General features: G+C 30.8%; 1 protein-coding gene across 1 annotated transcript in view; it reads left to right on the top strand.

Moving 5' to 3' along the window:
• The window catches only part of ds (dachsous cadherin-related 1), a 555,958-nt gene that overhangs the window by 522,202 nt on the left and 12,015 nt on the right, over positions 1–21,741 (top strand). Inside the window, exons 9-10 of the mRNA XM_076398269.1 lie at positions 20,149–20,379; positions 20,433–20,725. Coding sequence (XP_076254384.1) covers positions 20,149–20,379; positions 20,433–20,725 — 524 coding nt within the window. The remainder of the gene's footprint in view (positions 1–20,148; positions 20,380–20,432; positions 20,726–21,741) is intronic.

Genomic DNA, 21,741 nt, shown 5'->3' with positions numbered 1-21,741 from the left:
TGCAACAGCCAGTAATCAATTGAGATATCATTATCACCGTCGATTTTTGTGCATTAAACACATTCCAACAGAAATTTAACATTCGCTTTTCAGTGAAATAAAGGAACAATATCATGTTTCCTTCTTTAATTACATCAATATAGCAACGTACTAAATATACCTGTAAAATATCTTACGTAAATATCGAGCCTGATGAAACCCTCAAGCAAAATGCATCTTTATACATCAGGGTACTCTTCGTCAGGAGTAATATTATACTTTCTTGATGTACTTCTCTGATTTGTATACTTTATTCATGCTTTCAAAATAAGCGCTTAAGCTTCAAACTTTGCAACATTGCAACATTGTTTTGTGGTGTGCAAACAGCCAGTAATCAATTGAGACAAGATCTGGACTATATACGTCATATTAAATATTATATTTACAAATAGATCTTTTATACTTAAATAAACTCTAGACTCCAATAAGTCTAACAAATAAAACAATTTTAGGCAACATCAAACATTAGTCAGTTTATTCTGATGTAATTATAAAAATTACAATAAAAATTGCAAATAATTACCGTAACAAACACGGAACTCAACCTAACAAGATATCGTATTCAAAATTACATAAATGTTACATCAAAATTGCTAAACGATATTTAGCATTCAATAGAAAGAATATTGTTTAAGGACAAAATCGTATCAAATACATAATTAGAATTGGATGTATTAATCTGTGTAGCTATTTTGACACGTACAAATTATGTTGCACATTAATAGTATTACTTGACGTGTATGAAGAAAAACGATGAAAACATTACTTGAAATTGAATGAACGCACCAATCTAATACATAAAACATGTGAAAGCAGAGAATGGCAACTTGCAGAATACACATTTTAATATTTATCCCATACGTTTCTGACATATCACGTCTCGGTTGATAGACCAGAACGCAATACGGTTTGACAGAAAAGACACGACCAAAGAAACATACAAAACCATAATAAAAAAAAACATTTTTTAAATATACATTGCATTGTTAAAATTATCATTCAAGCACAAAGATGTTATAGTAAATATCGAGTAAAAAGTATATATATTATAATATTATAATTTTATTTAAGCTAGAACGGTACTACATTAAATATTAGTATTAAAAACCAGTATTTAATGTATTTTTTAAATCTATATCAGCACTTATTTATGGGAGGTGCTGCCTCTTTGTACATCTGGTTATGGTCTAGTTTACAATATTCATCAATGGGGTTCCTTTATTTCTGAGGTAGTATTATTTATTTATATTAATTATCCTCATTTCTCAATATTATGTGATGTTATTTTATTGAATTTGCATAATAGGATGCTAAACATTACATAAATAATGCCTGTAATATACGTTAGTTGAATTTATTTTTGGTGATTCGGTATATCTTAATCATATTATCTCATTACTGAAATGAAAGTAAGTAAACCCTAAAATAAGAGTATCATTTGCAACTGTATTTATATTATCTTTTTCTAGTTATTAGAAAACTCGTGTATCAAATACAAGAAACGTGATTTGATTTAACGTGAATGATTTATTATCCTATAGATGAATTACTAATAAATGTTGTACAAAAACAACTTTTATTAAATTCTTTGATGACTTCAATTGATTATTTTAAAAATATATATTATTATTATCAAAATATCATTTGAAAAACACTGTGAAATACGATTAGAAATCAAACAGTGATTTTCTGTGTGAACAGACTCTATATGACATTGAAACAAGAGAAAGAACAGCATGGTTTCTTGTTATGGCAATTTTCTGGTATCTCTGGTATTGAATCATTCAAACAAGTCGCAATACTATAAAATATCTTCCATATTATTATTCGTAGTGTAATATGAGATAAAATATAATCTATGACTCTACAATAAGGTCAATTTTAATTGAAATATAACCAATTTTTGAACATAAATTACGTTAACTCCCAGAATATTATTCCATTAAACTTCCAATTTATAAATCCCATTAAAATAGTGATTTTTTGGATATAACTATTTTCTACGCTTGACTAAAATAATTTTGCTTAAAAGACTTTATAATGAAGTGAGAACATTTTGGTTCACTGACGATACCATTGGTTTTTTGAGCGATATCTTGCTGAAAATTATTTACCTCTCTTCTAAACCGGATTTTCACATTTTTACTTCTCACTAACTCACTTGAATGTAATGCATTTCTGTCTTTTTATTAGTTTTTTTATAGCATGATCGTATGTTTTTTAATTTAAATATCAAAGAGATATAACTAATATTAGAAAAGGGAAGTAATTTTAAAGCTTTATTGAATGTTCATTATCTCTCAAGTCATTTTCCATCACTAGTCATTATATTTGAGTGGTGAATGCAAGCGTCGTTGATGACCCAAAATCCACAAAACAAAATATGTTTTCAGATCTGAAACAGTACATTGATTTTCAATGTCTGATTTTGAATGGAAATTGTGTAAGTCATCATCTTCCTGATGAAACCGTATTAAAAAAGTATTCAGTATGTGAAGAAATCTGAATTAATTTTTGTTAATACGACTCTTCATTTATTGTCGATGCAATCTAGTAGACCTTGACTTTTTTTCGTAATATATACGAATCATTATTGTTTTTTTTTGTGCAAACAATGATATATATTCATCTCAAATTATAGACGTGTGTCATACTATAGAACTCTCCTTACAAGATTAGTCACGGTTTTCTTGTGCATAATTCAAACAATAAATCCATAGTACTCGTCTATCGAAAATGTCGAGCTGTTGGTGTAAACAGCACTTTTTTTCCTTCGAGAGGTCACGGAAGCCGCGAATATCGTTTGCGGCCAAGTCCCATTCCCATCACCAGTAGCCTTCAAACAAACGCCATCAGGCGGTAAGTCTTTTGTCGTCAAATATGCGGTGTTTGACGCCATTAAACTAAATGGCCTTAAAAAGAGAATATGGAAGAAAAAAGAATTAAAAGCCGTCCTGCATTAGCTTAAGCAAACAAGCAGGTCCGCAAGAGACGGCTCCGTTTAATGTATGTACAGAAGGAAGTTTTCTGTTTGTCCAACATGTTTGCCCGAGAGATTTAAAGATCTGTTATAAAATAGTGAAAACTATTTATCCTACTGCGGCTTTCGCTATTGACCGAATATAGGATTCCAATTAATTGTCTGAATGTTGGTTTTTGTTTAAACAAGGTTATTTTATGTCTTAACAATAAATCATTTACATATTCTGATGTATTATTGCATCTTGCATTAGATATGCTAAGAGAAATCTTAATTTACAAATTACTATTCAATTATTATTATTCTGTTGTACTTACATTGTATTGTACAAGACGAATGCGGGATAATTTCCACTAGCTGAATTACTTCCAAGTGGATATGATTTAGTGACCTTGTTTCGTATTTTAAGGCAAAATCTTGGATAACATCTTAAATCCATTAGATTTCAAGGTTTTCGTGCAGTTATTCGTTGATTACGTATAGATAAGCAATGGTAATTAACCGAAAAAAATTGCTTTGATGGGTTTGGATTACTAGTCGGCTTGATTCCTTCAGTTCAATCACATATTTACGCCCTATAATACCAAGTATATTTTATAATTGGCTGATTGACTCTTTGATCTTATGCCAAATTGAGATAATCTTCCGACTAACCATTACAGTATTTCGTTTTGAGTATGATCTGATCTGCTTTTTGTCTAATATAATATAAAACTTGTAACGTGGGAACTTTATTTCATTGCACTATATGTTTTATTTATTAGTGTAATAGGAATTAACTTATGTGCGTAAAATTCATCACAACAGAAATAAAACACAAAACTCTTAATAATTTGAGTATTATAGCACTTAACTCAAGTCCCTTAATTCACCTTTTATTGGCGAAAATATTTAGCGTTGGCTCTGATATATTATGATTTTCTTCTGTTGTTATCAACGCTTACAACATCTACTATTAATTTTTCCAATGTTTAAAACAATAATTACGGGCTCTTACATTCTATTTGTTTAATTATTAAACATTACTCTTGATTGATGATTACTGTTGAACCTCATAGTATCAATGAATACTTCATAGTTTCACAGTTTTAAGTACATCATACAGATAAATCATTTATTTATATAAGTAGCTCTTTATAACTAAATATATATACTATAGAATTCCTTAAGATAATAATAGCGTTATAACTGTTATAATATGGACAGTTTCATTTGTAATAAGGTAGATTTGTAAAACAAAACATTATTTATAATATCGTCAAAATATTTTTCTTATATATATATATATATATATATATATATATATATATATATATATATATATATATAAGACATCCGGTCTTACCCAGTCTGAACACTGGCGTGTCTTGTTTAGGAAAATCACAATCACAATCAAATACTAAGCAGTTACAAAGATACATTTATGACCATGCCTCAGCAGAATTGGAACGCGCGACTATCGCAACAGTGAATGGTCCTGATGCCTTTACCACTGCGCTAACCAAGCCGGCAATATCTTTCTTTTATCATCATTTTTCAATACCATTTTCGGAGGATATTTTTTGAATTAAATTTCAAAGAATTATATGTAAGATTAATATCAACGTATGTTTTGGGGGATTTTTCTATTATACCATTATTCTTCATCACTGTTAGCTACCAAAGGAGTAATTAGATTCAGTCCATTCTCTCCTTTCTCGTCTTCATGGAAAAGGAAATACTAATCGGCAGATTGTTAGTTATATACTCATATGACCTTCGAACAAATCACTCAAACTCACTCATAATGAAACTATATGACTGCAGAATCATGAATAAAAATATAAACAAAGAGATGTACAAAATTGATCCATCAAAAAAACACGTCCAAAATTTTTACCTAATTTATTGACTCTGGTGTAATTGCGCCACTTCTTTATTTGTACTTAATATTGACAGGCAAAATCACTTTGGCTTATAGTCATAGGTTAATAGAGAGAAAGCTCAATTGGAGTTTCGCTATGTCCAATATTTAAATGTTCATACAATTTCAGCCACACATTTGATTGGTTCTTTGATAAATTGTACCATGGAGGTCCGACTCATAAGTGTGGAGTTTCCTTTTCAGAGTTAAAAACTATATTACGTGATTACACAGGATTCCTTACTTAAAAGCAGCTTAATTTCAATTGATAACAACGGTTGCATCAAGATATTTTGTAGATATACCGAGTTGTTATAGTTTGCGGTTTTCCGGAACGTTTTCCTGGCTTAATCTCTTTAATTATCCTTCGTAGAATTGAACAACAAATATCTGACAAATTAGAAGTAGCTACATGATGGTGTACAATCCTCAGATCGGGAAAAAGTCTACGAATTTTTCATCAGACTCAATATATACAGTATAATTGGGTTGTAAAATATGTACTGTTTGAGGAAATAAATTTTAATTGCCTATATAATTTATAGAGAAAGAGAGGCAAAAGTAGGTGTTAAGATATGGTTACTAAATTATTATAAATGAAATGTTTTACCGGCCAAACGGGATAAACATAAAAGAAAACAAACCCACACAGCGCCTATTACAAACTTACACTATCGAATAATGATAGTTGTAATGGGCGCGAACAATTTCGAATCGCGAGACGTATCTTCGCATATTTTTTCCCTTAACGCTAAACGCGTTTTTAACTATTATGGCCCACGACATCGTGGTGGAAACTCGTCTTTTGATTTAGCGCCTACCGAAAGGCAAACATTTTCAAAAATAGTTTAAAAAGCCCATTAATATGGTAAACATCGATACATTGTTGGCTGATACCATTACGACCTACCAAATACGGTCGGTCGAATGAAAACGATGAGATTTAAGGCGCGGTAAGAAGCGAATTTTACGATCGTCGATTATTATAGATTGTTATTTGGCCGTGCGAAGAGTTCCCGATGATATATGGCAAGAAGAAAGTGGAGAATATCAAGAGAGATGCTTGAAGAATCAATGTTTTTGCATTAGGTCGATTCATCATTTCGTCACGCCACGTTATATTCAACTATAAACACAGAGAAATATTTCGTGATGTTCAATTTCTGGATGTTACTACATTGAACTAGATAGTTGTTTTAATCGATTTGCTAAAAGCTTTTGATTGGTTCATTGCACAGATAATCTCTATCTGAAAGTTTGAAAATCTTTGCTCATGCTGTCTTTTGCACAGTTCTAATATTAATTGAACCAAACTTCCTTGATAATATATCAAAAACTAACAGCGCGGCTGGATTATCTTGATGCCACCAATACTTTCATTGAAATTTAGCTGCTTTTCAAGTGAAGAACACTGTGGAACCACTTCATACACTATTTCACTATGAAAATATCTCATCTTAAAGCTGCAAAAACATTGTCCATTATAATGAGGCATATTTGCTTTAAATGCCTTTATATTTACACTACAAAAATCATTTATATTTTATTTAAAGGACGTCACTAATTATTTCCCAGATCCGATAATAAGACATACTTTTATTATGCCAAAAGTTTCTTCCATGCCAAAAGAGCAATAATCTTTTGGCATGGAAGAAACTAATATGATATTGCTGATTTGTACATGAATAGCATAAAATTAATGTTATTCATGATACCAGAAATAAACAAAATTATGTGAACACCTGACATATATAAAATATTTATATATTAATGAAGTGTTGACCAAAATGAAGTTATGATGATGTTATTTTCATAACGTTTATATTATTTGGTATCTCCGCTGCGTATATTCTAATCGTTATACAAATTTTCTTTTTTTAAATAGAAATTTGCACTATATGTATTAATAATGATTTTTAGCTTGATAAAATATATAGTCATTGATTTTTTTGTTCTACCATCAAGAAACTGTATTCTATTTTATAATCTTAATTTGATTCAATCTGATTTTTATGATCCAATTTTTAATAACGAAAAAACTATTCTAATATTATTTAAATTATCAAACAATAAATAAATTTGAAAATAAAGTAGTTTTAATTGGCTATGGGCGTTATAAAGAAGAAGAAATAGTTTACAGTAGTTACAATGCATGTGTACTAGTAATTTGACTAAAATATATAAACAAAAATAGCAACCAAAACACTTTTACCACTATATATATATATATACCAATAAACAATGATACAAATCGATTATATCAACGTATCAAAACTATTTTTATGTCAATAAAACACATTCAACAAACAAATTCAATTAAATATTAATAATTATGATAAATACCATAATATCCTTACGTCTAAAAGTCAATTGAATATAAATGAAATGAAAATAAATAAATGAAATAAAAAAATATATAATGAAAACATATTTTATCTAGTAATTAACACCAAATATAACAAATTACTATCGATATAAACAAGATAACAAACCTTTCAACACTAAAAATAAGTACCACTGCTTCCTAAACCTCTAAAAATCAATTGAATATAATGAATATATGCTGTATACAATAATTAACACCAATAATAACAAATGAAAAACCTTGTAACACTAACTAGACCGTCGCATCGATTTTTTGCGAAATGAAAAAAAGCGAAAAGAAAACAATTAAGTATCGTATGAAGTTACTGCGAGGCAAATTAATAAGGTATTTCAAAGATTGGACGAGAGGCTTTACAGAAAGTGTCAACGGTTTATTATTTGTGCCCGGGCAGAATGCCGAAAGCATTCTTGAGCTGCCGAGTGAGCGGTCGAAAAATCTGACCGTCTCCGTTTGGTGTAAATTGCCTATCTTACAATACGTTTTAATCATCTTCCGGTGGCACAGTGCCGTTTTTCTCATATTTCATCGAACCTACTGAAATATGATATTTTAATAAACGATATTTTTTATTAAATATTTATAATTTTTGGTGTAACTTAATATTAAAAAAAACATTTACAAACATTATTTACCAAACAAAATTTGTTTTTTCTTAAAATTGTACAAAAAATGTTCATACTTACTTTTAACAATATAGATATTTCTTCACTCTAACCCCACATTTCCAAGCAAAATTCATTTCATGACCAAATGGGAGATATCTGAACACAAAAGTTCGATACCTTTCTTTGGAAATCCTTAGTTTTGTATCGAACATTCTGGGCTCCAGATCTTTTACGTCAATATTTTAATTTGCAACCATAGTTTAGCTACTTCCATTCACAACTATCGATATCAATATATAGATCAAAAAATATCAGCGAAATATATTCATAATTTTTCGACATCTCCAACTTCTTCTGATAGTCTAGTATAATTCTATTTTATTCTCCGTACAATTCTAAGTTTAAAATTAACTTATTCTCTTAATACTTCACTTTCAATATAACACGCATCAAAAGTAATTCAAAATGCACCAAAATCGTATTAAAATTATATGCCTAATGCAAATATTAATGTATATATCAGAGTATATATAACCAACAAAACAAGTACTTAATTTCCATATTGATAAGACTACACGTAAAAACTCTTCTGCTAACTTCACTACATATTATAAAACAAAGTCGCCTTTTCTGTCCCTATATCCCTATGTGCGCTTAAATCTTTAAAACTACGCAACGGATTTTAATGCGGTTTTTTTCAATAGATAGAGTGATTCAAGGGGAAGGTTTATATGTATAATACATGCATAATATACTAAGGCAACATTGCTAATTTTAGAGGTTTCTAACGTGATGTCGTAAATTAACCTATTTTTTTAGGCTTATTTAGCAATTAGCAAAAACGCTGCCTAACCCTACGAGTTAGATCAAATTAATGTACTACAGTACTGTACACCATAAAAAGGTCTACAAAAAAGTCCGCGATGGTATATGTTTATCTTTTAGGTATAACCCACATTAACCATTTTTATTGTTTACTTTTTACGTGAGAAAATGGCTTATTTACGAAGCTATTTTAAGCAATACGGCATTAATCCTTATCGAATTAAGTACCTTAAATACAGTGTGCAATTAATATAGATCAATATAGTTCCTTACAGCATGTAAATTAAACAAATATTTTCGGAGATATTACAAATTTAAAATTTGCGTTTAAAAATGTGTAATGTAATAAAAATTGTATGAATTTAGATATTCCAAAGATAGCAGGAAATCTTCATAGTAAGTATAGGGGAAGAGGAATTGTTTTACTCCAAATTTAATGCGTGCAGGCCAAGGGCAGTAATGAATGAACCAAAAATACTGGATCGATTTTAATCATGTTTTCATTGAGTGACATAGGCATATATATTTTATGCCCGTGCAAAGTCGGAGCGGGCCGCTATGTTTTTATATACAACGTTCATATTTTTTCTGTAGTGTATTTAATTTAGTATCAGCATTGCACCCGTGCGAAGCCGGGGCGGGTCGCTAGTATTTCATATAAAGCAATTCCTACCAAATTTAAAACAAATACATTTTATTTCATTTTTTATATTTGTTTTGTATATAAGCATGCGTGTATAAATCTTGCATGAATAATGGATGTAAGAAAGATGGAAACATTTGGAAATACCAAATGAAAAAGTCAGGGTAATAACTATCCAAGGTGATTGATTCAAGTACGTGATTCATAATATCCATCAAACCACAGGTCCAGCAGCGGAGAACCAAAGACTCTAAAGTTGCTAAAATATCTGATTTAGAAAAATGAACATTACCAATCGAAAGCTTGGTTTCTTTTCCTTTTATTTTTATGAAATAATTTTGTATTAAAAATTTCCTTTTCGATGTTATTTTATATTATTGTTTTTTGTTGAAAATTGATAAAAATTAAAAATATCCATTTATACATTTTTTAAATACATTAGTTTATAAAAAAATAATTATATTTTATTACCTTTAAATATAATAATACAGATTCTAAAAATAATTTATCTCAGCTTCATATTTATTTCTTTCGTAGATTTATATTTGTTTTACTTATAAGATTTGTAAGTTTAAGCATATGTTTATGCTATTTTATAGTATTATTTTTTCTTTAAACTTTAAAAATCAATTAAAAACGGTATTAATTAAAAAGCTATTTCATATTTATAACTATTTGTGTGCTTTGTTATTTATTTTATGTTATTATGATAATAAAGAACAAGTACTTTTAATTACCTTTAAATAATTATTGCTTAGATAGATTATAATAGTTCAATTTAAATGAGATATGGAATAAATCTTATTTCTTGTTTATTATTTATTTATATTATTTCATATACGTTATTTTAAACTTATTTATCACTTACTCTTCGATCTAAGTAAACCCATATCTCGATTTCTGTTATGTTTGTATATACAGGGCTTTTCATTGAAGGCGTTTTAGCTTGTAGAATATTCACTTCCTATATATTCGCTTTATGATAGATAACACCATCTTCTTGAAGGTTTGATATTGAAAATATTCTGTAGCCAAAAATTGTGTATCATCGTCTTAGTCCTTAGTCTTCGGGGCCAAATATCCCAAACTCCTCAACAAAATCAATATTCACTATCTTATCTGATAAGTTTTACGAAGATTATCATCTCTCCAATAATCTGGATTACCGAATCTCATTTTTCCTCCTTAAACTGACTTCCAGTATTTACTGTTTCATAGTAAGGGGTGTGCTGTTATTCAGGTGAGGTTTTTTAGCAACAGCACTACAAAATTATGCACACAAATGACATGATGGCCAGGAATTAATTGCTTTGAATCATTCTGCATTAATATTCGAATTAATCATAACAAAAACAAATACAATACAGGCTCTGAATATCATTACAAAACCGTACGATCATTTAACTTCAACAAATCGCTTAACAATAGAGTCCGTATTGAATTCCCACTGTTGGAGGATCGATATTAAACAATTCCGTCAGCAATTAATATCGTTGTCAGTAGAAAAGGAACGAACCAAAAAGAAAAAAACAGCGAGCCACGAAGTTCGCGTCTATAGTTCGTTTTTTTTTCCTACGACCGCGGAGGTTTATGGTGCAAAACATGTTTACCTTTCCGTAATATGTTCCGAAGATACTATTTCTCGAAGATGACGGCAATAATCTCGGAAATAAATCACCGTTTGCCCGCCAGATTAGCTAAGGTAATTTAGTGGATTTCGCGGAGGTTCCGATGCGGAGAGCCGTCTTATTTGCTCACATTTTCTCGTCAATGTGGCAACGCCTCTTTCAAATAGTCGACGATGCCCCTACGAATACTGGGCAATGGAGAGCCGTCGAACTGCATTCCGCTCCGAGAAAACAAAAAGTTTTAAAGTGGCCGTGTTATGCAATAATGAGCTAACATATCGATACCGATATAAACAAGTTTGTCGATAAAGATATCGAAATAATTACTTACAGTATTAGTTAATGTGGTTTTTTTCTCCCTCGTGGTCTGTCTCGCTCGTTCTCGCTCCATCTGCCACTTGAGATATTGATAAAAACTGACCGGGCACAATTGTTGACGGTGGCTCGAAATGAGAGTCGGGATAATGTCGATTGCTGGAAATAAATAAATGGAGAAAGTGAAAGTGAATTTGAGCTTTTTTATTGGGTCAATTTTTACTATGATTAAAATATGATGCCGTTACCTTTTCATATCTCGCGAATAAACATTTAAGATCTATTATATTGTTGTCAAAAAATAACATCATAAAATACTATATAAGTTCGAACTTACAATACATATAATCTTAAAATTTTCTGTGTGGTCTTAGTTAATAAGGCACTAGGGTCGCTACTTCTCTGCATTTGGTTGCTTAGTTGTCATGAAAGCATTTCGTTGGTTCAGGATCTTATTTCTTACTAATATCTAACGTTATATTTTACTGGCAAAAAAAATTCGTGACAATATTAATAAAAACTAAATTATATAAGTGTATAAATTATTAAAATATATTTATGTGAATATGCCAAAATTTAAATTAAAAAAATATAAATATAATGTATAAAATAATTAAATGTACAAATATTTGTCCTCTTTCATATTTTTTTTTAGTAATATCACTTTAAATGAGAATTTTTTGTTCTCTTATACTGAAAGCAGACTAAATCTGTGCCTTTTAATATTGTATTGGGGCAAATTATAGTTTTTTTAGCATTTTATTGTGAATATTGTGGATGGAACAATTAAAACTGTTAAATTGTATGATAATCTGTAATTTAATAATAAAAAACTGTAATTTCACAATAAGCATGGGACTATAGAACAAGTGCACAGACTTGTAAACAAAATAAATACGGGCTTGCAGGTTAAACTAAAGAAACTTCTCCCTCATCCGAACTATCAGTTACTAAAATCCTATCTCACTGATAAATATTTTATTGTAAATCAAGGCGATGAACATACCGAATTAAATCCGATATACTCAGGAGTTCCGCAAGGTAGTGTACTGGGTCCAGTACTGTATCTTCTGTATACGGCCGATCTGTCCACCACAAATATAACTACTGCAGCAACATACGCAGACGCCACAGCAATCTTGGCATCCCATGAAGATCCAGTCACAGCATCAATAAACCTCCAAACCCACCTGGATCAAATAGAATTATGGTTGAAGACATGGCGCATTAAAGTCAATGAAACATGACCCATGTAACGTTTACCCTGTAGAAAAACATGCCCACCAGTGAATATCAATCATCGTCAACTCCCCCAAGCAGAGCATGTTAAATATCTTGGTATGCACTTAGATCGACGCCTAACCTGGAAGAAGCACATACTCTCTAAACGAAAACAACTTCGACTGAAATTATATCAAATGTATTGGCTCATCGGGCGCAAATCCAAGTTATCATTAGATAACAAGGTGTTGCTGTATGAGTCTATACTCAAGCCTATTTGGTCATATCGAACGCAACTATGCGGTACCGCTAGCAAATCTAATATATCCATTATTCAACGGTTCCAAAATAACGTGTTGCGTGCCATTGTTGATGCTCCGTACTATATTCCACTAGAACCTATAACGACTGTAATTCAACGTGTTTGTGTGAAGTACTTCGAGAGAGTGTCAGTGTATCCCAATATACTCGCTAATCAGCTAAATATGCGACGTGATAGTGAAGTGCGTAGACTAAAACGTTTAACACCACCTGATCTGATTACTGGACATGTGTAGACTTTAGAATAAGCTTTCTAATAAGACTAATTAATTAAGATAATATCTTATAAAGAAGATCGCTTAATGAAGTGATTTTCTGAATGCCATGTAAATATAATATAGACATAAGAAATATTTATTTCCTATAGGGCAGATTGTGTAATCACAAAGAGTAAAAAAAACTATCCATTGTAATTAACGCGCTTTATTTAAAGAAGAAACCGTAAAGAAATTATCGACACGCCTGATATTTAAAGCCTAATTTTTTGAGACTGAAGCGTATTGGAATCACTCAGTTTTCTCGTTTTAAAAGAACCAGTTTTACTATAGAGTATATTTGCTCAAACACTTATCGTTAAATAATACATATTTTACAATATTATTAAATAATATATGTACATAAGGCTTTATATATTTTTAAGGCTAATTCACTTGAATATATACTTGATATTTAAAAAAGAATAATGTTCATTCGAGAAATTCGGGTACCGTACAAGCGTCTTTCGGCAGCACCAAGGGTGAAACTAATCAATTGGTAGCGGTTCCTATTTTCTAATTATTTTCGATGGAAAAATGTAAAGCGGCGTTAATAAAATAGACCACGGCATATACGTGCGCTCATTCTATCCCCGTTTTTGTTCAGTTCGGAATCATTGAAGCACAAACTAAACGTCACGCCTTTGTGATCTGGCGGAATATCAACCTTTTTTATGGGTCAGATGACGCTGAGGGACTGTTCGGGCAATTTGTGTATTTGAAAAATTCTGTTTTTAAATCAACGTTGCGTAATCCATTTTTAAATACTTATTATAAAGTTATAGTAATTCAATTTGTCTGCAATGATATAAGGTTAAGAGAGTTCGTAACTTAGCTTAAGTGTCGCAAAATTTCATAAAAACTGAATACAAAATATATGGATATAATTTTATAACGATGCTTGATATTAATGTAGTATATATTTGCGAGAGGCATAGAGCTTGTTTAAACACATCGATAAATCGAAGTGATTATAATGACACTGACACAATCTGACAATGCTCGCAAAACAAATATATTAAAACAAGTTTTAAGTATATCTTTGTTAAAAGAAATACTTATATACTATACTAGTTCATGTGCTTTGGTGAGTGGTGCTTCAATCTTCTGATTTTCTGCACGCTGTCCATTAGCTGCATTGCTTTTACGTTCCTATGCTTTAGTAGAAGGTTACTAAATTCATGATTTTAGACGAAACCTTGAATAACTTCCCACAACCATTTGATTTCGAGGTCATCGTGAAGTTATTCGTTGGTTACGTAGCGATAAGCAATGATAATTAACTGAAGAACTTTATTTCGGTAGTGTTCGATTACTAGTTGGTTTGCTGTCTTAGTGATTGTGTTAGTGCCCCACCCTTGCACCCCATAAGCTGTGTATTTAACTGATTAATATATCATTGTTATACATGAAACTTAAAAGGTTTTTAAAAACTCAAAACTTCCCAAGAATATTTTATTGATAAAATTACCTGATATTTCTAAACAGTTTAAGCAGTAAAGTTGCTTGAAATATTTAATGCCTTACTATTAATAATTTATTGGATCCTTTCAATTCAGTATAAAAGAGTAATATCAGCAATAGTTAAAAGGTGGAATGGTCTTCAAGGAATTCTTTGATTTAGTTGAATCGCCTCAATCCACTCAAAACTATGTTCTTGAAACAATTTATTGGGTTTGAAATAGTCAAAAGGCTGACGGAGTTAGGTTAAGCCTATGAGGTGATTGAGGAAAGCTATGAGCCATTTTTTCAGAAATAATGCCACAATGTTTAAGTCTTACTATTTTTTGATCCCATTGATCGTTAAATCGATTAAATAATAATACAATATAGGCATAGAATATTTAAGAGAATATTCTAGTATATGATTTTGCAAGAATAATTTTTTTTCATATTATCAAGCTTAACTACTAAGGTTATTCCTCAAGAAAATGTTTCAAGTTTTAAATTATTTTCCGGGATATAGTTATTTTAGCGACGCGGCATCTAAACAAGCTAGTAACTAAAACAAAACTTTAGGAAGTATTCCAGTGTAGAAATTCGAAATATTCTATTTTTTATATTCCCAAAGCTTAACCCTTCAAGAATATGCCCTTAAGAAGGTATAGCTGTTTTACATCTAAAATCAAATTTTAAACTCGTTTTTCTCCGTCAATCATTAACTTATACTTGAAATTTGTACTGAGCCTATTCTGTACATTCTTCTATCGCGCCAAGTATAACTATAACAAAAATGTTTACTATTTTTTATAATATTCGGAAATATCAAAAATTTTGTTAAACATTTTCATTTTCTCGAACAGCCGTAATTTAGCGAACAAAAATCTGCTTGACATTTATTTTACTAGCCAATATTTTTTATAACATCGATATTAGATACTCATAGTACAATCTTAATTAAAAATCTATTTATTACTACTATTCTTTTGTACTTGTATTGATTGACAAGATACTAGTCTTGTGCGAGAAAATACATCAATATGTATTCCTCAATTATAAAATTGTAATAACTTATAGCTATAGTTAACACTAAAGGGATGCACTTTATATAAGTTCGTCCTGACATCCTGCGCGCTGTCCAGCAGTTGTGTTGCTTCACGTTAATATGATTTAGTAATCTTCTTTCGTGTTTCAAGGCAAAATTTTGGATAACTTCGCAAATAACTTTGTTGGTTACATAGCGATAGGCATTGGTAATCAGTCGAAGAACCTTGTTTTGACAGCGATCCTAGCCAATATTCAAACATTTTAGAGCCACATAACTAACCAATATTTCAAACTCAAACTAGGAGGTGCCACCTCTTACTTAAGGAAAATACAAACAGGTATGCCACAGTGAAGTGTATTGAGACCAGTTGTCAACAATTAAGCCCTACCAGTACATAATAAGCTTTTACTTTACCAACAAGTCTTGAATCCAGTGTGGAATTATAGTGTTGAACTCTAAGATTGTACTAGTTGAAACAATAGAAATATTACATAGATTCCTAAACAAGGTACTGCGAGGCGTTGTTGATGCTTCATAGTACATTCATAATGACAATCTGAATAAGAACCTGGACGTAGAATGTGTCGATAACGTTACCAAGGATTATGTCCAAAAACACGAACAGATACTCCATCAGTACATCAATGCTGAGGTTCTAGGTTTCCTTGTCCGAGGTAAAGATATCTTAACCAGAAGATTAAAGAGCGTAAAACCATTTAACCAAGTTTAGTGAAGTTGCGAATTCGGTAAAAACAGTGACATAGGTGTACAAAGTATATATAGTAATTACAAATTATATATCGTAGTAAAAGCAAATTAGAATAAAAACAAATAGCTTGGTAGTGTTAACTTAATATTTCGATATAATAAATAATAATTTAAATAACTCAATTAAACTCTTCATATTTACAAACTTTCGCTACAATTTAAACCGAAAAACGAGCAACCGAATGCGGGCTACGCATCAATCGCCACCGGACCTTTTATTTGAACACATCAACCGGACCTATCATGGTCGATAAATTTAATAATGGATATCGTGAAAAATATGCTTAGCCTCCGTCATTCAAAAGTAGCCGGCAGGACCTCTCGTCCGGTTTTTAATAAGGAGTTTTAAATTACTTCCCATTTGTTGGTCTTTTTTAGAATTAAGAAGCCAAAAAGCGAAACGGAAAAAATCGACAACGAACGGACGAACAGAAACGAAAGCAAGACGAGCGAGCGGCAAAAAAAATGTAAGCCTCTTATGACGGCTATCTGCTTAGCAAAATCAAGGGTGTCAAAATTAATCATGTGCTGTCGACGTAAAGTTGTTTGCGGTCGTCTCAATTTACGAACCTCCAAATGGAAAACGATATTTATATGTGTACGGCCGGTAATCGACCGCAGTTTATTACTAACCCCATTATCGGTTTTTGGTAATGTTGCTTTTGTGCAACTAATATCGCCACAACAACTAAGTGAAAATTAAATTTGTTTAGAAATTCCATGATATATTTTAGTTTTATTAGTATTTATGAAAACCAGTGACCGTCCAAGTGGTCGAAAATCGACCAAAATATATTAACTTAATCCTGTTTCTCTCATAATAAAGAGATTGATATTTTTCGTTTTTTTCGACGACGACGTCAGACGACAGAACGACTTCCAATTTTCCGTCAAATCAGTTCAGCAATAATATTATTACCAAATATCTGATTATTTTAGATAAACAATATGTGAAAACTTTGTACGTGCCTTTGAAATGTGTGTGTATCCCTCGGGAAATCGCGCAAATACGCACAAATTCCTCCAACAGGTCCTTATTTGGTTGTAATGGGACCACCTCGGAAGTGCACTCTTTCGAATAAAAAAATAATTTTGAATATTATTTGAATTTTGAATATTAAAATTTTGAAATATTATATATATATATATATATATATATATATATATATATATATATATAGAACATAGAATATCTTCCCTTTTCGAAGTGGGTTAAAAATAAAAATAAATTTATAATTAGTATAGTTTATAATACAAATTAATTGTGGTCAAAACACCGTACATGTATTAAATGAATGCGTAATACTGAAAAGTTTAAATGTATATTTCAAGTTCGCCATTGTTTCAACAGCCAACTTTCCAAGATGTTTCAGAAAAATTTATTCTTCCTGTTGTCCGAGAAAATTCTATCTATTTTATGGCTTCGTCGGCTCGTTGGTTTGCCAGGTCTGCCCACACTTCTTTGTTCTGTGGGTGATCTGTCTCAAGAGATTCTTGCCATTCTATTACGGTCCCTGTTTGTGATAATATGTTACTTTTTATTCTATTCTACGTGTGCTACGCTATTATTTCTTTTACGCGTTATATTGTAATCGGTATAAACCACTAACTTTTTATCGCACATCTATCTTGAGGTACAACATGGGAGTTGTTATTTTCTTCAGCAGCGTCTGTTGTCGGATAATTAGACCTTTTTTATTGCCTTTAAATGACTCAGTTTCGTAGTACAACGTAGTTAGAATTAAGTTAAATACTGGTCATACTATTATTTATATATTATACTAGATGATAATATTCGTTGACAAACCACTATTAAATTTTTGAATATGTGCCAAAAAGTGGTTAGAATCATTTCCCATCCCTAGAACTAATATGCATAATGCATCTGATGGTAGGACCAATTGTGGCAATTTTACTTTTCCACCTGCAAACATAACCCAGAAGATTCACCGCTAACCACTTCATTTTCAGTCACTTTAGAAAGCAATTTTAACATACCAGAACGTGAGGTTACTCGCCGCACATTTGATTGACTTTGACGATCTAGTTCATGTCGTTTTCTCCTTGGCAGTATCTTCTCCTTCTCTCTTGCAGTAAATTTTAGTAGTAGGTACTTCTGGAGAATCCCAACAGTACTCGATACATTTCGTTAGTTTCCGCCTGATTATGCGACGTTGTCATTTGCGGCGCTGGATGGAATTCTGTTGATGCTTTATAGTTTACTTGCCCTTGTACTGTTTATACATATAAACATATTTTTATTATAAATGCTAGACAGCAATGGATAAATAAACGATTTGTGAATATTATCAAAAAAGCTATTATAACACTCAATCTAAACAGACATGAGCGAAATGGATCACAAGTTCATAAAGGTGTATCGAAGTGTGAGAGGTGAATGTTACTGAAATCAGATAAAAAAATTATTGCAGCCGAACTAGCTGTTAAAATTCAAATCATTGGACGAATTATAAAGATTAATATAATATTCAGCAAGCAAATCAATTGAATTCAACAGTTACAAAACATAAAGATGACGCTGCTAATAATCATAATAAATGAAGGACAATATGAAAGGTTAATATAATAAAGCCATGAATGTATTGGAACAATTTGAATTGCATTCATCGCTTTTATTAAATGGATTGAGGGAAAAGATTCCATGTTTTTTTGCATATCAAAGATATGCAATCATATGCAAGATATGCAAAGATATCAGATATTTTGCTTTATTTTCTCATTTTCCTTTCACAATTAAATATATTTATAAAAGTTTAAATAACTTAGATATAATGTATAAAGTTTAAATAATAGACAGCAAAGCTTAACTTCAGTTTAAATGAGATTTTATGTTAATTTTTGTATTCCAGAATACATATTATACTCTTCTGTATAAATAGTTTACAAGAACCATAACTTTGGTTCTTTTCTTGTAGTGTTTATGTATTAATAAATAATTGCATATTGTTTTATTTTCTCTTTTTTCTTTTCAAAATTATTTTAAAATGAAACACGTTAATAAAAGTGTCTTCATATTACATTTTTTTTTATATTATAGGTCCCGAAAAATATATAAAAACATTTTAACTTCTTTCTCAACAGAAATATTAGGTTAACTTGTGAATTCAAAATAATTTAATCTATTCTTCAAATGTGCGTATAATTTCCAACAACTGGCAACCTTGCAAAACTCAAACCCTTATGTCCATGTTGGAATTCTCCAATACTAGATTCTTGTCTAAATTTGCGAATAAATAATAAAAAGACCAACACATTTTTACTCGACCATAATATATCATATTATTTATATCATATTTGATATATATTTCATATTTTTAACTTAATTTTCGCATTATAGAATCGACGTACATTTATATAGAATATAAATAATGGTAAAGTATTTTACCAATTGCTAAAGTAATAAACGGTCACTTTCGAGAAATTATCTTCAATTATCAATACATTTAGTCACCCTTTAGTCATACTTTTAGTCACAAAATACATTTTTGAACATACCCATAAAGACAAAAACTAACAAAAATCAATCCTTTGTGACAGTGAAATTATTGGTAACAGTGACAAGAAATAATTGTTGCTTTAACTATTTTTCTCACAATTAATTAATATTTTCTCACTATACAAATCTTCCCTGAACTTCCACAAATATTTTGAAACCAAAATTCCCGAGTTTTAGCGAGACTAACGAACGACAATAATTTTTTTATTTTAATTATGTAGGTTATATTACCAATAATTATCCTTTTTTTTTCAGGTGAAATTACAACTCGAGATATATTGGACCGTGAGGCTAAAGAGCACTACGACCTAGTTGCCGAGGCCAGAGACCAAGGTCAGCCCTCCAGAAGTTCCAGAGTGGCTCTGAAGATAACAGTGCTGGATATCAACGATAACGCGCCTGAAATTGTCGATCCACAGGAAGATGTAGTGAGCGTACGCGAAGAACAAGTTCCTGGTACGGAGGTTGTACGAATTAGAGCTATAGGTATACATGAAAACCACTACTAAAGACACGGTATTAATATTATATAATTTCAGATGCCGATAGTGGATATAACTCAACGATTTCCTATTCGTTCTTGAAAGATTCCGAGGGTCTTGAGGCGTTTAGCATACATCCTATATTAGGTGTCATCAGAACCAAAGTCGTCCTGGACCACGAAGAAAAAACTATTTATAGAGTTGGCATTGTGGCTACCGACGGAGGCAATCCATCAAAACAAACGGTCCGCATGCTGAGAATAGAAGTCCTTAATCTTAACGACAACAGACCCACTTTCACGAGCTCAAGCTTGATATTTAGCATCAACGAAGACGCGAGGATCGGTCAGGTAGGCAGCTATTTTATTGTCTTCAAACAACTGCTAACATCAACAGAACAATGAACCAGGATAGGTTTTTATGCGTTACAACAGAAATATTTCTTTGAAAGGAATAGATTTTAATCAAAAACGTTAAATGGGGATATTAATTAGAAATAATTTTATACTGAATAACATTTTTAGGAATGAAATCTGTTTTATTTCTGATCTTTCAGTTTTATATTCTCAATACAAAATGTTATTAATTTTTATATTTTTTCTAAACATGTTTACTTCAAGACTTGTTAATGGTAATGGTCATGGTAACAGTTCATTTCAACAGTGAAGCTCATGGTTAGTATCAGGGAATTTTGAAAATTATTTTTTGGAAAAACATTTTTTATTAAATTATGTATTAATTTGTCGAAAATTTCATCAGGCACAAAGTACTCGATTATCATGTCATAGTAATGAGCAGCATTAATAATTACTACTTAATGAACCTCAACGTCCAATATCTAATGTTCAATGATTATTTCAGTCCAAAATATCTTATAGATTTGCTTTTCGATAATCACATATAGATTCTCTGAATCCTAGACATAATAGGATGATTTTGCTGGAAAAATATTCATTAATTTGTTGATGTTCAATGATCCATTCAAGCGCTCCAATTTATAATGCTAATGGTAATAATGTTCATTAAATATTTCCGCCAATAAATAAATCTTTTCATCCATGAACACCAACATAGTCAGATATGTATGACTAAAAAAATCATGATCATTTTATAGCCATTTAAATACCAGCAACTCTTAGAAATCTGCAACCCTCACAATTCAAAGATGACAAAATAGCACAGTTAATAATCATTTAAAAATAACATATCTTGCTTTATCATATATTTTTGTGTCTGTCCAATTTTCGACGAGTAACTCTTTTACATAGTATCTTTCTTTTCTCCTTTCTGTCCTTGTTTTCTAATATCTTCTTAACTTTCTTGTGTCCTTCATATGTTCTAACCAACTAAGTTGTCTGCTTTCTAA

This window comes from Rhynchophorus ferrugineus, unplaced genomic scaffold (genome assembly GCF_030347505.1).
Source record: "Rhynchophorus ferrugineus isolate W39M unplaced genomic scaffold, kcgeb_rfMv2 rfM3, whole genome shotgun sequence".
Classification (NCBI taxonomy): Eukaryota; Metazoa; Arthropoda; class Insecta; order Coleoptera; family Curculionidae; genus Rhynchophorus; species Rhynchophorus ferrugineus.
This window is presented reverse-complemented; position numbering and strand designations above follow the sequence as displayed.